At 39.9% G+C, this 17,137-nt stretch overlaps 1 protein-coding gene across 8 annotated transcripts in view; it reads right to left on the reverse strand.

Moving 5' to 3' along the window:
- Positions 1–17,137, reverse strand: part of ANKRD42 (ankyrin repeat domain 42) — a 56,162-nt gene that overhangs the window by 1,879 nt on the left and 37,146 nt on the right. For 7 of the 8 annotated variants that reach the window (XM_010853200.1, XM_010853198.1, XM_010853199.1 and 4 more), the window contains 3 exons: positions 15,696–15,871; positions 11,565–11,691; positions 3,988–4,132 (listed from right to left, as the gene is read on the reverse strand). In XM_010853200.1, coding sequence (XP_010851502.1) covers positions 3,988–4,132; positions 11,565–11,691; positions 15,696–15,871 — 448 coding nt within the window. Of the gene's footprint in view, positions 1–3,987; positions 4,133–11,564; positions 11,692–15,695; positions 15,872–17,137 lie in introns of those variants that run through there. The other variant, XM_010853201.1, reaches the window with a different exon arrangement.

The raw sequence follows: 17,137 nt of genomic DNA on the forward strand, positions 1-17,137 counted from the left end.
TATACGACTCAAGAGTCTTCTCCAACACCACAGTTCAAAAGCATCAATTTTTCAGCGCTCAGCCTTCTTCACAGTCCAACTCTCACATCCATACATGACCACAGGAAAAACCATAGCCTTGACTGGACGAACCTTTGTTGGCTGCTAGCCATCCCTTATAGTGGCCACGCACTGGTGAGCATAGAGTAATACGACCCCTTCTCTTGAAAAAGCTTGCCAACCAACCAGTCTGAAGGCCAAGATCAACAAGCCTTTCAGTGGGGTTTAGCAGATGGTGCCACTGTACTTCATACTTTACACATACAACAAGGTGAAGCAGGTTGTATTACCAACATTTTAGAGATACAGAGACAGAAGTCCGAGACGTTAAACAACTTTCCCCAAGGTCACAACACTAAGTCAATGGCAGGATTTTAATCCAAATTTTGTCTGACACCTAAGATCATGTTATAACCATTCTTCAATTGTCTTCCAGCAAAAAGTTTGCTCATTTGGTTCCTACAACTGTACTATGTACTGTATATACTATGCTATAGGTATACAAATAGGCATGAGAGCTGGTTCCCACTCAGGAGTCTGGTGGAGTAGGAAATGGAAAATAGATGCTCAATTGACCCCCAGGTTTCAGGAGGACCTCAAGATCATCAGGGGATGAATGCAAAGATGTACATGAAAGAAAAACACTAAGGTAGGGCAGGAGTTTAACCTCACCCAACTAAGAATCAGAGAAAGAAAACAATGCAGGGAAAGACAGGAAGCTACTTGTCAGAGACAGCCAATTTTCTAGTGCTTAATAGCATTACCAGACTTTTGCTAACAGTTAACATTTATTTTCCTTCATTTTTCATATATGCTAACTCGTAAAGGAGGTTTGTAACAATCCCAAATACTCTAGAAAGTGATTAAATACCAAAGCCTCAACTAACATCAAATAGGTAACTTGTTCTATCAAACCAAGCCTTACCATAAACTAGTTCAAAAGAAAATAGGTGCTTGGCACCCAACAGGCCTCCAGTAAATGTTCACAGGAAGTTCCAAATTCCAAATGTTTTTGCATTTGGGAAACATTCTTCACCAAGATTACTCATTTCCTCATCATAAATTATAGCCAGAAACATTTTTCTCCCTAATATGTGTTTTCTCCCAAACTTGGGAAAAAAGAACTGCAATACTGAGAGATGTATAAATCATGATGCTTAGGCACCAAAAGCAATTCTAAGTGTACATTAGCCAACAACCCCTCTATGAAAATGTATTCTAAATATTAACCAGTTTCCATCTGAAAGAATATACAGGTTTGTTAAAGAGACCAACAGCACTGCACATGAAACTGGTGGCAAAGGTACATGGGATGCTTGTTTTTAAAAGTTCATGCAACCTAAGAAGTTCTGGGAAGCATACACAACTAAAACGAAATAAATCCCACCTTCCTGATTATGAGAAAAGTCTTAATACAGTGTCAAAACTGTATAACCAATACAAAGACAGATCACAAACTTCTAGAACTTCCTTACAGTAATAGCTCAGCATGGATAAACTCACTTAAACTCTCAGATTGTTCCAAGGATCATTAACAGGCTCACAGGCTAGGATGTCAGGACAGAAAAGCCCAGCAGAGGACATATCAAAGTCCAACCATGTTCCACAGCCTTGTAGGCAGAAAACAAGAGAAAGTTAAACCCGGAAGTAATCATGGAATGTTACCAGTTCCACAGTGGCCATTCTAGATTAGAAAGCATGGCCCAAAGCTTTACACCAACGACCTCCCAAATGACACTGGCTTTAGACGGAAGCATGAGTTCAGTGCTGCCTCAATCTGTGGCAGCAATCTGCCTCAATCTCTACCGAAGCTATTAGAGTTCCCATCTAGTTTAAGTTTTTTAAGTAAACATTTTTATTTAAGTACAATACACATATTAAAAGTGTTAGTTGCTCAATCATGTCCAACCGTTTGCAACCCCATGGACTGTAGCCTGCCAGGTTCCTTTGTCCAAAGAATTTTCCAGGCAACACACGAGTGGGTTGCCATGCCCTTCTCCAGGGGATCTTCCCGACCCAGGGATCGAATCCAGGTCTCCTGCATTGCAGGCAGATTCTTTACCATCTGAGCCACCAGGGAAGCCACATACCAAAGAGCACCCCAAAGAGTGTGCAGTGTGATGAACTTTACAAATGAAAACAAAATGAACAAAGGCTTGGGGGTGGGAAAGTGTTGGGCAAGTTCAGGAAGAGGTAGGCTACATGTAAGAGAATAGAAAACAACAAGCTTGTGAAGTGGGTTAATATACGCTGAGACAGCATACGACAAAACACTACAGAAAGTTATTATCAAAACCAGTTATTATAAAGAAATGATTTAAGTGCATTACATCAAACTAGCCTAAGACATTTTTTTCTAGCTAAAAATTATACTATTGCAGATTCTTTTATAGATGATTTTACTAAATCTTAAGATGGAGACCCAATCATGGGTCTCTTTATCAGTAGGTGGCAGGAGAAAGATTAGTGAGAGCTTCTTGAAGCCTCTATAAAAGTAAGTACAGAATCCAAAGTTCATTTTATTTATACTTCATGTGTTTAGACTCCAAAATAAACTAATTCCTTCTACTCTCAGATGCATAGGGCTCTACACATTTATCCACTGTTTACATAACTCAAATGTAGAAAATGGAAAGAAAGAAAGGAAAAAGGAAAGGATATGAGGAAGGGAGAATGTATACTATGAATACTGGAGACAGAAGATACCTCAGGATTTTCACACAGTATTTCATCTAACATCAATACCCCATGGGGTAGGTGTTATCCCCATTTTACAGATGAGGAAATTGAGACCCAGAAACTTTTGCAGAACAGAAAATAAGCAGCTTCCATGAGAGGTCAGTGACATTTGCTCATTTACAAAAACTGGTGGAACCTACAGGACCACAAAAGCCAAAGGGCCCAGAGCACAGGACCACAAGTCAGCACTCCTGAGAGCTACACATTGCTGGTAGAGAGCAGGTCTTAGGGAGGAGGTGCTCTAGGGCGTGATGTCAAACTTACCCTGGGAACACACGTTTCTGGGCGAGAAAAGAGTAATCAGAAACAGCTAAAGCCCCAAAAATGTCCTATGCAGACCATCAATTTGGATTGACTCAAAAGGTGTGCAGCAAAAGATACAGGCAGCTAGTAAAGAACAGTACATCTCTGCTCTGAGGAGACCGGAGCCGGTAGATTTCCCACCATAAGGCGGACAGGAGGCGGATCTGGAGTGTGGGAGTTTATTAAAGGTGTGTGTCCAGAAGACAACACTGCAGGACTGCCCCAGCCAGCTTCTCCATACTAAAGTGCCCCAGGGGCTAAACATGAGATCAGATGATCACGGCAAAAGAAGAGAACGGGTTAATTATGATGGTTAATTATATTCTCTGGAAAATTAAGCACAGATGAGATACCAAAACCCAGAGAAAAATGTTTGAATTTGCATATAGAAATATACACATGTATTTGCAGGTGAACAGAATGTTGTCTAATATGAGACCAAACCACAGCAGCTTCTTCTGGAGAATGGAACTCAGAATGGGAAGGAGCATCTGCCCTGCTTTTAACATTTAACAACAAGGACATATATTATTTTAGTATTTTTAAAGTGATTATTAAAGTCCTCATGAGTTAATTTTGTTCCAGATCTATACCACCTCAAATATGATTTATAATAAAAACTTCCTGGCTTTTTATTTTGTACAAATTAATAATTACTCTCAATTAATCTCTTATATATGTATACACACACACACATATATATTCCTTTCATTCCTAGAACACTCTAGAAATTATAAATTATCTCCAATTTATACCTAAGGTACAGAAAGGTTAAATGACTTGTCCAAACCAAAAATGGTTGTAGCTGGAATTCAAACCGAAATAGCGCCATCCAAAGCTTGTACTCTTAGCTACTCTTATATACTATCTCTTGAGAAACATAAACGTGTTAAGAAGGATACCAACCACAGCCACAAAGTTGGGGACCTGAGTTTTTTCCAGCATCTCCTTGAGTTGATCCACCTCCACTCGATACTCATCCAGCTGACATTCTAACTTCTCTCTGCGTAATCGTTCATACTCCAGCTGGCCCTGCAGCTCTTTGATAGTCCTGTCAAAAAATTTTGTTTTCAATCAATAACCAATATCAACTAGCAATTATTTCTGGTAATAGTGAAAAGTATCCATACATTATATTTAAGGCAAATAAATCATTTATTCAACAAATATGTATTAAAAGTCTACTGTGAGCTCGCACTGATCTAGATCCTGGGAATAAAGTAGTGAACAAAGTAGGCCGTTTCTGCCCTCATGGGGCTTTCTTAGGCAGGGGAGAAAGACAGTAAAGAAAATAAGAAAATATATGTACTCAAATATAAGTATGTTGGAAGGTAATAAGTACTAGGGAGGGAAAACATAGAGCAAGACAGTCTAGAAGATGTTGTAGAGGAAGGGGTTAATATTTCGTACACAGTGACCAGGGAACGCCTTACTGAGAAGGGGGCTTGTGAGCAAAATTCCAAAGGAAAGAGAAATAATTAAGTGGACATCCAGGGAAAGAGCATCCCAGACAGAACAGCAAGTGCAAAGGTCCTGAGGCAGAGAAATGCCTGGGAACTAGAAGAAAACTGGAAGCCAGTGTGACTGGAGTAGAGTCTGAGAGGTAAAAGAAGCCAGAACAAGCAGGGTCGTACAGGTCACAGGGAGGACCAGGCTTCACTCAGTGAAACGGGAAGCCATTGGAGGGTCTCAACAGAGAGAGCAGGACTATAATAACAGATTTCTTTTGCTTTGTTCAGCTTTCTAATGATGTAAAATCCACTTTGTGTGATTACACAAATATCAAGTAAACAATTCAATGAGTTTTGTTTCTTTTCTTTTTTCGTGGCCAGGCCATGCAGCATGTGCCCCCTGCAGTGGAAGCACAGACTCTTTAAACACTGGACCACCAGGGAATTCCCTTCAACGAGTTTCCACTAATGTGTACACCTTTGCATTCACCATGACTACCAAGATACAAAACACTTCTGTCATCTCAGAAAGTTCCTCACATTCTCCCCAGGCAATCCTTGCTTTGCACAAGCACCCAAACTTCTGAACACTGATCATGTTAGATTAGTTTTGTCTCTGCTCATAAATGAAGTTGTACATTATATACATTTGTGGGCCTCGCTTCTTTTCAGTGAACAATAGGTGAAATTTATCTGCTTGGGTTTTAACATGATTAACAGACCACAGGGTATGAGGGTGGGAGAGGAAGGAGCAGGGACAAGGAGTTGGGAGACATATCAGGATAATGTGAAAATAAACGAAAATAAACCCAGACAAGTGATGCTAGGATTTGAACCAGAGTTATTTTCTGCCTTATTGGGATGATGAGGGGACCAGAACTCCCAAGGCATGCTGACTTGTATGTCAGGTCTCAAAGAGGGCAATCTAAGAATAAACAATAGTAGCTCTAGTATGGAAGTGAGTGGGGGTGAGGCTGGGGATAGGAAGAACAACGTAACTATGGAAACCTAGAATTCAGAAAACAGGAAACGAAAATCAGCCCCATGATTGATTCGTTTCATCTAACTAATAACAAAATCAAAAGGACATCCCTCAACCAATTCTTAGCCAGGTTTTCTTTACATTTACATCTAGTATCAGGAGTTTGTATCCAAAAAATAAATGTCTTAGGATGTACTCAACACAAAGTGGGGAACAAAGAAGTGGATGGATCATGGAAAAGGCAAGGGAATTCCAGAAAAACATCTACTTCTGCTTCACTGACTAATACCTTTGACTGTGTGGATCACAACAAGCTGTGGAAAATTCTTAAAGAGATGGGAGTATCAGACCACCTTATCTGTCTCCTGAGAAACCTGTATGTGGGTCAAGAAGCAACAGTTAGAATCAGACATGGAACAACTGACTGGTTCAAAACTGGGAAAGGAGGACATCAAAGCTGTATATTGTCACCCTATTCCCTGGTGGCTCAGATGGTAAAGCATCTGCCTGCAATGCAGGAGACCCAAGTTCAATCCCTGGGTCGGGAAGATCCCCTGGAGAAGCAAATGGCAACCCACTACAGTACTCTTGCCTAGAAAATTCCATGGATGGAGGAGCCTGGTGAGCTACAGTCCTTGGGGTCACAAAGAGTCAGACACGACTGAGTGACTTCACTTACTTAATTTATATGCAGAATACATCATCTGGCCTGGATGAAGCACAAGCTGGAATCAAGATCACTAGGAGAAATATCAACAACCTCAGATATGCAGATGATACCACTCTAATGGCAGAAAATGAAGAAGAACTAAAGACTCTCTTGATGAGGGTGAAAGGGGAATGTGAAAAAGCTGGTTTAAAACTCAACATTAATGGAAGAAATGGACAAATTCTTAGAAAAGTATCACCTTCCAAAACTGAACCAGGAAGAAATAGAAAATCTGAACAGATCAATCACAAGCACAGAAATCGAAACTGTAATCAAAAATCTTCCAACAAACAAACCCCAGGACCAGATGGCTTCACAGGTGAATTCTACAAAAAATTTAGAGAAGAGCTAACACCTATCCTACTCAAACTCTTCCAGGAAATTGCAGAGGAAAGTAAACTTCCAAACTCATTCTATGAGGCCACCATCACCCTAATACCAAAGCCAGACAAAGATGCCACAAAAAAAGAAAACTACAGGCCAATATCACTGATGAACATAGATGCAAAAATCTTCAACAAAATTCTAGAAAACAGAAACCAACAACATATTAAAAAGATCATACATCATGATCAAGTGAGCTTTATCCCAGGGATGCAAGGATTCTTCAACATCCACAATCAATGTAATATACCACATTAACAAATTGAAAAATAAAAGCCATATGATTATCTCAATAAATGCAGAGAAAGCCTTTGACAAAACTCAACACCCATTTATGATAAAAATTCTCCAGAAAGCAGACACAGAAGGAATATACCTCAACATAAGAAAAGCCATATATGATAAACCCCAGCAAACAGTATCCTCAATGGTGAAAAACTGAAAACATTTCCTCTAAAATCAGGAACAAGACACGGTTGCCCACTCTCACCACTACTATTCAACATAGTTTTGGAAGTCCTAGCCACAGCAATCAGATAAGAAAAAGAAATAAAAGGAATCCAGACTGGAAAAGAAGAAGTAAAACTTGCAGTGTTTGCAGATGACATGATCCTCTACATAGAAAACCCTAAAGATGCCACCAGAAAACTACTAGAGCTAATCAATGAATACAGTAAAGCTGCAGGATATAAAATTAATACACAGAAATCCCTTGCAATCCTATACACTATCAATGAAAAAATAGAGAAATTACGGAAACAATCCCATTCACCATTGCAACAAAAAGAATAAAATACGAATAAATTTACCTAAAGAAACAAAAGACCAATATATAGAAAACTATAAAACATTGATGAAAGAAATCAAAGATGACACAAATAGATGGAGAAATATACCATGTTTGTGGATTGGAAGAATCAATATAGTGAAAATAAGTATACTACCCAAAACAATCTATAGATTCAATGCAATCCCTATCAAGCTACCAACAGTATTTTTCACAGAACTAGAACATATAATTTCACAGTTTGTATGGAAACACAAAAAACCTTGAATAACCAAAGCAATCTTGAGAAAGAAGAATGGAACAAGAGGAATCACCCTTCCTGACTTCAGATGACACTACAAAGGTACAGTCATCAAGACAGTATGGTACTGGCACAAGACAGAAATAGAGATCAATGGAACAAAATAGAAAGCCCAGAGGGAAACCCAAGCACCTGTGGACACCTTATCTTTGACAAAGGATGCAAAAATATACAATGGAAAAAAAACAATCTCTTTAACAAATGGTGCTGGGAAAACTGGTCAACCACATATAAAAGAATGAAATTAGAACACTTTCTAACACCATGCACGAAAATAAACTCAAAATGGATTAAAGATCCAAATGTAAGACCAGAAACTATAAAACTCTTAGAGGAAAACAGGCAGAACACTCGATGACATAAATCACAACAAGATCCTCTATGACCCACCTCCCAGAGTAATGGAAATAAAACCAAAATAAACAAGTGGGACCTAATTAAACTTAAAAGCTTATGAGCAATGAAGGAAACTATAAGCAAGGGGAAAACACAGCCTTCAGAATGGAAGAAAATAACAGCAAATGAAGCAACTGACAAAGAATTAATCTCCAAAATATACAAGCAGCTCATCAGCTCAAAACCAGAAAAACAAACAACCCAATGAAAAAGTGGCAAAAAGACCTAAACAAACATTTCTCCAAAGAAGACATACAGATGGCTAACAAACACATGAAAAGATGGTCAACATCACTCATTACTAGAGAAATGCAAATCAAAACTACAATGAGATATCATCTCACGCCAGTCAGAATGGCTGTTATCAAAAAGTCTACAAACAATAAATGCTGGAGACAGTGTGGAGAAAAGGGAACTCTCTTATACTATCGGTGGGAATGCAAACTAGTACAGCCACTATGGAGAACAGCGTGGAGATTCCTTAAAAAACTGGAAACAGAACTGCCATACAACCCAGCAATCCCACTGCTGGGCATTCACACCAAGGAAACCAGAATTGAAAGAGACACGTGTACCCCAATGTTCCTTGCAGCACTGTTTACAATAGCTAGGACATGGATGTCCATCAGCAGGATAAGGAAGTTGTGGTACATATACACAATGGAATATTACTCTGCTATAAAAAGGAACACATTTGAGTCAGTTCCAATGAGGTGGATGAAACTGGAACCTATTATACAGAGTGAAGTAAGTCAGAAAGAGAAACACCAATACTATATATTAACACATTTGTGGAATTTAGAAAGATGGTAACAACAATCCTATATGCAAGGCAGCAGAAGAGACATAGATGCAAAGAACAGACTTTTGGACTGTGGGAGAAGGCAAGAGTGCGGTGATTGGAGAAAATAGCCCTGAAACATGTATATTACCATATGTGAAACAGAGACCACTGCAGGTTCGATGCATGAAGTAGGGCACTCAAAGCTGGTGCTCTGGGACAAACCATAGGGATGGGGTGGGGAGGAAGGTGGGGGGGGTGGTTCAGGATGGGGGGACCCATGGACCCATGGCTGATTCATCTCAACGTATGGGAAAAACCATCACAATGTTGTAAACTAATTATTCTCCAATTATTCTCGCACAGTCGTGTCCAACTCTATGCAACCCTATGGACTGTAGCCTTCCAGACTCCTCTGTCCATGGGATTCTTCAGGCAAGAATACTGGAGTGGGTTGCCATGCCCTCCCCCAGGGGATCTTCTGGACCAAGGGATCGAACCTGTGTCTTTTACATCTCGTTCATTGACAGGCAGGTTCTTTACCCTAGTGCCACATGGACAGTCCCACTGTATGGGGAAAACCATCATGATATTGTAATTATTCTCCAATTAAACTAATTTAAAAAATCAACTTTAAAAAAAGGAAGATCATGGCATCTGGTACCATCACTTCATGGCAAATAGAAGGGGAGAAAAGTAGAAGCAGTGACAGATTTTCTTTGGGGGGGCTTGAAAATCACTGTGGATGGTGACTGCAGCCATGAAATTAAAAGGTGCTTGCTCCTTAGAAGGAAAATTATGACAAACCTAGGCAGTGTATTAAAAAGCAGAGATCACTTTGCCGACAAAGGTCCATATAATCAAAGCTATGGTTTCTCCGGTAGTCATGTATGGATGTGAGAGTTGGAGCATAAAGAAAGCTGAGCACCAAAGAATTGATGCTTTCAAATTGTGGTGCTGGAGAAGACTCTCAAGAATCCCCTGGACTGCAAGAAGATCAAACTAGTTAATCCTAAAGGAAACCAACCCTGACTATTCATTGGTAGGACTGATGCTGAAGCTTCAATACTTTGGCCACCTGATGCAAAGAGCCAACTCATTGAAAAAGGCCCTGAAGCTGGGAAAGGTTGAAGGCAAAAGGATAAGGAGGCAACAGAGGATGAGATGGTTAGACAGTATCACCAACTCAATGGACATGAATCTGAGCAAACTCTTGGAGTTAACCGAGGACAGAGGAGCCTGGTGTGCTGCAGTCCATGGGGTCACAAAGAGTCAGGCACAACTTAGTGACTGAACAATAACAAGAAGACTATTAAAATTGTGATGACCTTGGCTAATAGATTTGGAGTCAATAGATTCAGGCCAAATCCTGGCTGCACCCCTCGCCCTTAGTCCTCTCTTTGTGACTTCATGCAAGTCTCTTCACCGGTAAGTTAAATCTTGGTTTCCTAATCCACATAGTGAGAGAATAGCTCATGGAAGTATGAAGATTGCATCAAACAATATATATGAGAGGCTTACCTCATGCCTAGCATACAGCAGAGATCAGAAGTATCAACAGTACAAGTAGTATAGCAATCTGTCTCAGAAGTAAAGGGAACAAAATTTAAAGCTCATTATCTAGGAAATAACTGCTCCACTGTGAAGTACTTTTCTAGACTACAAGGGATCTAAGAAATCTCAGCTAGGCTCTTAGGCAGAGGCCAATACTAAAAACATTCTACAGCTCAAAGACTTTACAGAGGCAGTGGATAGCTACTTGTATGATGTGACTAATGAAATACAAAGACACTCTTATTAAAATAAAATTTTTTTTGGTTTACCACAACTTTCAAATATCCATGGAAAGATAGCTTATCAAAGACTTAGATGTTACTTTGAATAAATTACCAGATCTCTTACTGAGACTAGATGCAGAAGAGGATGAATGAAAGGGAAACAGGAGGTTCTAATGAGGAGGAGGGAGAGAATCCAATGAAAGGAAAGGGCAGGGGAAGCAAAGAACCCATGTGCTCCACTCTTTAAAGACCCACGTTTACTAAAACCAGAAGTCTCCCTGCTGCCTAACTGTGTTCTCTGCGCACTGTGTAAAGGAGACAGACTAGCAGAGCAGCAGTGGGAGGAGTAAGCACTTGACACCCTCTGTCTCAGCAGCTGTTCATCAACTAGAGAGGGGCCAGATGTGCCGAGAGCCGACCCTGGGTGCAGGAAGTGAAAGGCGAGGGGGCCCTCACTGCCTCCAGGCTTGCGAGCATTCTGGGGGGCACCACCATCCATGAACACAGGACTGGGTCACACACTTGTGAACAGGAAGTCCAATATGACAGGGATGGCTAGAGACTGTGTTGGCTGAAAATCGCGCAGAGCTGTCTCAAAAACAACAACTCCTCCTTATGTTTTAGTTTTGCAAGATAGAAAGTTCTGGAGAACGGTTGTGTGAAAATGTCAATGTACATAACATGACTGAATTCTACCTTAAAAACGGTTAAGGTGACATATTCTATGTTACGCATATTTTACCACAATTTTTAAAAAATCTTAACACCTTCTCCATCTGAGAGTTTAAGAGGAAAACAGGTTGGAAACTCAAACCCTTTGGTGGGATGAAAAAACAAGTTCTTCAGCAACAAACCCTCACGTGACATGTAGAAAGGTAAGTAAAAACAAATTACTAGAGTTTTGAGGACATTACTTTGCAGACTCGAGCTGTTCTTTCTTCTGCTTTATATCTTCTTCTGTTATTCCTCCCAAATGTTTATAGTTGCTCTCAGCAATTTCAAGGAGGTGTCTCAATTCTACGATTTTCTTAAAAGCTCTCACTGCAAGACAAAGTTGAACAGCAACCTAGTTTAGACAGGAAACAGCCCATGTGCTCACAGGAGGCCGGCCCTGAAGCATATTCTTCCTCTAGAGCCGTGTCTGCAAGGTCAGGGGGAGGGGAGGGAGGGAGGGTGGTGTCTACACAGAAGGATAAACACCAGTAGCAGAGTATTAGGGTGAACAAACAGTGAAATGCCTGACTGGGCGATACTGATGCTGGAGGAGGTCATTGTTACTGCTGTTATTAATACCATGAACAGGGAGGGAGGGAGGCTGGCCAGCAGCGTTTTAGGACTACCGATCACGCATAATCTAATTATGTCAGACAGTTAGAAAAATTGAAACATGCTTGATTTCTTTAAGATAAACCAGAACTAATACAATCCCCAAATTTTGTCATTAGTCACTTGTAGTACCTTCAAAAGATGATACTGAAAACGAAGTTTGCTGATAGCTGCTTTGAGCTATTCTCCAACTATTAAAACTAACATTTTTCTATCCTTTCTGGTACTAGTTCTCAACCTGGGTTGATTTTTCTCCTAGAAGGAGTATGCGACAGTATCTGGAAAACTTTTAACTTGCTGGAGGATGAAGGGAAACAGGCTATTGGCATGTAGAGGCTCAGGATGCTACTAAAGATCTTAAAATACACACGAGAACCCCCTCAACAAAGAAGGATCTGGCCCAAAATGTCAATAGTACAGAAGCTGAGAAACTGCCATACAACTAGGTTAACAAATAACTTCCTCTGATTTATCTCTCAGTTGGTTAGAGTTGCAGGTTCCAAACTGCACACATCAGAATCAACTTGGGCACTTTTAAAAATGCATATGTTTGAGCCCCATATCAGTCCTACAAATTCAGGTCTTCATACTCCTCAGGAGCTCCTCTGACAATGCAGATGTGCAGACAGGTTTGGGATCCACTGTAACCACCAGCAAGCAAATAAGGGGATTTTTTTTTTTTAATGTTACATAAGATTGAAAGAATTGTGACTGTTTATCTAATCTTTAGTATTTGAAGGCTATGTTTTGAAAAAGCTGTTCTATGGGATTGTAAGAGCTAGGACTGATCAGGATTAGCTCCAGGAAGAGAGATCTTAACAGAGGTGAAACTTGAAATAAAAGAGCTAAGAGTTACCGTGCATTTGTGGAGTGCCTATGATGGGCAGGACACTACGCGAAGTGCCTTGTACATTTTAATCCTCACAAGAACCCTGTCAGAAGGTAGAAATGGGCCACCTTGGCAGCAGTGAGTGTCTTCACTGAAAGCAACTGGATGCTGGATGACGTGACAGGAGTGTTAAGCCAGGAGCCAAACATCAAATGGTTCCAGGGTTCTATGATGCCATGACCCTAAACCTAACTCACTAAAGAATGCTCGGAACTGAAACTCAGTTCCAAGAATTCTGGGATGACAAGAAATCCAACCAGTTCCCTGTAGGTGGTCTTGCAAAACCTAGTGTTCCAAGAAGAGACTGGCTAGTCCTTTGGATTTTGTTCTGGCATAAAATTAAATAAGGATAAGGAAATAGCACATACAAAACCCTCACTAGCTGCCAACACCACAGCCAGGCACCAGTAGTCTCACTGTATGACAAGGGTGTAAGAGGATGTTTACATCAAACACACCACAGTAGGAACCTGTTCTAGTTTCATTCATGGTCTTTCCCAAAGCATCTTTTAAAAATTTTGTGATTCACTGACAATGATACTTCACAAATATCTCCTGCTCAAATCATTTCAGAAGACACTGAAATTCTACAAATCCCCGGCTCATTTTCCGCAATTCTAGTAAGTCCTTGCTAATTCTCAGTACAATCAACAAAAAGAAATCTAAGCACAAACAAAATAAAAAATAGATACAGTGGATTTCATCAAAATGAAAAGCATGTGCACTGCAAAGGACATCATTAAGAAAAAAGACAACTCATGGAACAGGATAATATCTGCAAATCATGTGTGTGACACGGGACTTAAATCTGGAAGTTCTCTTACAACTCAATAATAAAAAGATAAATAACTCAGTTGAAACATAGGCAAAGGATTTGAGTAGACATTTTTCCAAAGAAAATATGCAAATGGCCAGTAAACCAATGAAAAGACAGCATCACTAATCATTAGGGAAATGCCAATCAAATCTACCAAATGAAATACCACTACACACTCTAATCAACTATTAATATAATCAATTAGACAACAACAAGCTCTGGTAAGATGTGGAGAAACTGGAACGCTCACATATGGTTGGTGGGAATGTAAAATGGTGCGGCCACTTTGGAAAACAGTTTGAAGTTCTTCAAAATGCCAGACATACTTTTACCAGATGATGCAGGAATCCCAACTCCTAGGTGTATCCAAAGAAATGAAAATACACGTCCACACAAAAACATGTATACGAATGTTCACAGCAGCATTCTTCTTAATAACCAAAATATGGAAACAACTCAAATGACCAACAACTGATAAATGGATATATAAAGTGTATTTAGCAGTAAAAAAGAATAAATATGAAATATGAAATAATGTTACAAAGTACATGAAGCTTGAAAACGTGGTAAGTGACAGAAGCTAGTCACAAAAGACCACAGATGGTATCATCTCATTCATATGAAATGCCTAGAACAGACAAACCTACAGAGAGTAGGTTAGCAGATGCCTAATCTGAGGGATGGTCTGGGGGTAAGGAAAAGAAGGTAGGGGTAATAGGTACGAGGTTTCTTTTGAGGGTGATAGAAATACTACAAATTTTATTGTAATAATGGTTGCACAAATCTGAATTCACTAAAATCTTAATTAAACTGTACACTTTAAATAGGTAGACTGAATGGTATGTGAATTACATCTCAATAAAGCTATTTAAAATAAAGCTATCAGGAAATTCAGAAGATCATTGACTCTGAGCCTTGCTGTGAGGTGATCCTGCATTCACCAGGAAAGAGGTTTCTACCATCCCTGGAGAATAAGGTTCTATCTAACAGTGTTCTGGGAGTTCTTTAAAAAAATGTTCTTTTATTTAGACATGAATCAGAAATTTTTCTCAGAGACTACAGGTTTGGTACAACTAGTTCTTCCTGTCAGAATAACTGAAAATACTTCCCAGAGATCAGGAAGAAGGGAACTGGGCTTCCCTGGTGGCCCAGTAGTGAAGAAGCAGCCTCTCAATGCAGGAGACACAGGTTCAATCCCTGGTCCATGAGGATCCCACATGTTGAGGAACAACTAAGCCCATGCAGAACAACTACTGAGCCTGTGCTCTAGAGCCTGGGAGCCGCAATTACTGAACCCACTGCTGCTACTACTGAAGCCCAGACGCTCAGGAGCCCGTGCTCCACAGCAAGAGAGGCCACCACAATGAGAAGCCCACGCACTGCAACCAGAGAAAAGCCCAAACAGCAACGAAGACTCAGCACAGCCAAATAAACGAATATCATTAAAAAAGAAAAAAAGAGGAAGGGAACTGACATTTACTAAGCTTCTGCCGTGAGCTAGGCACATCCCATTCGTTAGCGCCCTCTGTGAGGGTGATGTTAATATTCTCATTTTTGCAGGTGAGGAAACCAAGGTTCAGAGTAACACAGCTAGAAAGAGGTGAAGCCCTGATGTCTGAATCCACTGCCCAAGCACTGCTCACTATACTACACCTGCCTCTGCTTTGGTTAGCCTCCATTCAAACAGATCCTTCTTCTCTTTCTCCTCATTATCAAAGAGTGCCATTGAAACAGTTGTTCTCATCCACTCATATGAGCCATGGTTCTCTGACAGACACCATGAGAAGTGAAATTAGGGTTATGTGGCATGAAAATATCACTTTCCTCATGGAGGGACTGAGATCATGTTCAACAACCCCTAGTACAAAACTTTGTACTACTTCTCCCCAAAATACCAAAGTATTGTACTTTGTAGATGGTAATTATCTTTAGAATAATTCCCCAAATTTGTGGTAAAAACTGGCTACGGTATTTTTTTTTAAGGGAAAATCATGAAAGAGTTGGCACACTTACCTCTGGCATCTGTTTTATCCGACTCACTGAGACCTAAATCATCTTTGGCATCAGTGCTTCCCTCAACACCATGTCTTATAAAAAACCTAATATCATTTTCATTAATTTCATTCGCATCATCTATATCGTATTTCTGTAGTCCTTCTAATAGCTTTACTGCTGCTAAATGGGCAAACCTGTAGAAAAGAATTAGTAATTAACAGGATCCATAATCTTTTTCAAATTTAAATCACAGTTTGTACTTAATTTAGGGAATTACACTCTACATCATCTCACCAGCTCACCCACCACTAAAGAAGCAAAACTGTATCTGAAGGTCGGTGACATGGTGACACATACCCAGCTATGCAGGAAACTCAAATAGTTAGTGGAAACGAAGGATAAGCAGTCATATTAAAGGCTGATTCCATATTTTGGGGAGAGGCCAATTTACATGGCATGTGGAATCTTAGTTCCCCAACCAGGGATTGAACCCAGGCCCTCAGCAGTGAGAGTGCAGAGTCCTAACCACGAAGCTGCTAGGGAATTCCCAGATTCCGTAATTTTTAGTGACAAAAATCCAACTGAAAGAGGTGATCTACTATCAAAAGAATATTTGGTGTAGCCCCAGACACAGCTGCTCAACTGAGCAGAAAGCCCAGAACCACCCTACTTGATCTACCTGTGTTCACTACCTTTTCCTGATGGCCTAATTTGGACTGTAGAATTAGTTCTGGTTCCAGTTTTAGGGAAAACTACAGCTCTAGCCCCCTTAATCTTCATCCTTCCTCAACCCTCAAACACTCAGCATGGCTTTGAAATTTAATGGAAAAATAATGACTTTTCTGTCCACATTTCCTATTTTCTTTGATCTCTCCACACCTCTATGAAGCTAGTAATATACTCTTGGTTTTCAAGTTGTTGCTGTGACTGTATGTAATCTGCATTTTTTTCCCCAAAGTTTTGCTAATTAAAATGTTTAATTGCTTTCTCTTAGGAGATGAAGAATTACTCACTAAACACAAAAACCTAAAATCCCTATTTTTTTCCCCACACACATAACCACATGCACACATATATCCTCACCTTTCACCAGGTATTGCAAATCATTAATGATACAGTAATAAAGACAGGAAGTTGTAAGGTTACAAAAATTCATTATATCTATTATTAGACTGTAACCTAACAGCTAGCACTTACTGAGTACTTGCGTTACAACACATTCAAGGGTACTAATGTAACACCACACTCACACTTAGCATTTTAGTGGATGAATGACAAAGAATGTGGGCCAGACATTACAATCACTCGTGATACTGACATAGACAAACAGATCCGTGGATTAAATATACGGTACAGAAATAAGCCCATGTATACATGGACACCTAACTTGGTCAAAGACACAAAGGCAATTCAGGAAAAAAGACAGCTGTTTCAACAAATGGTGCTAGAACAATTAGATA

Source organism: Bison bison, unplaced genomic scaffold (assembly GCF_000754665.1).
Source record: "Bison bison bison isolate TAMUID 2011002044 unplaced genomic scaffold, Bison_UMD1.0 scf7180017864324, whole genome shotgun sequence".
Classification (NCBI taxonomy): Eukaryota; Metazoa; Chordata; class Mammalia; order Artiodactyla; family Bovidae; genus Bison; species Bison bison.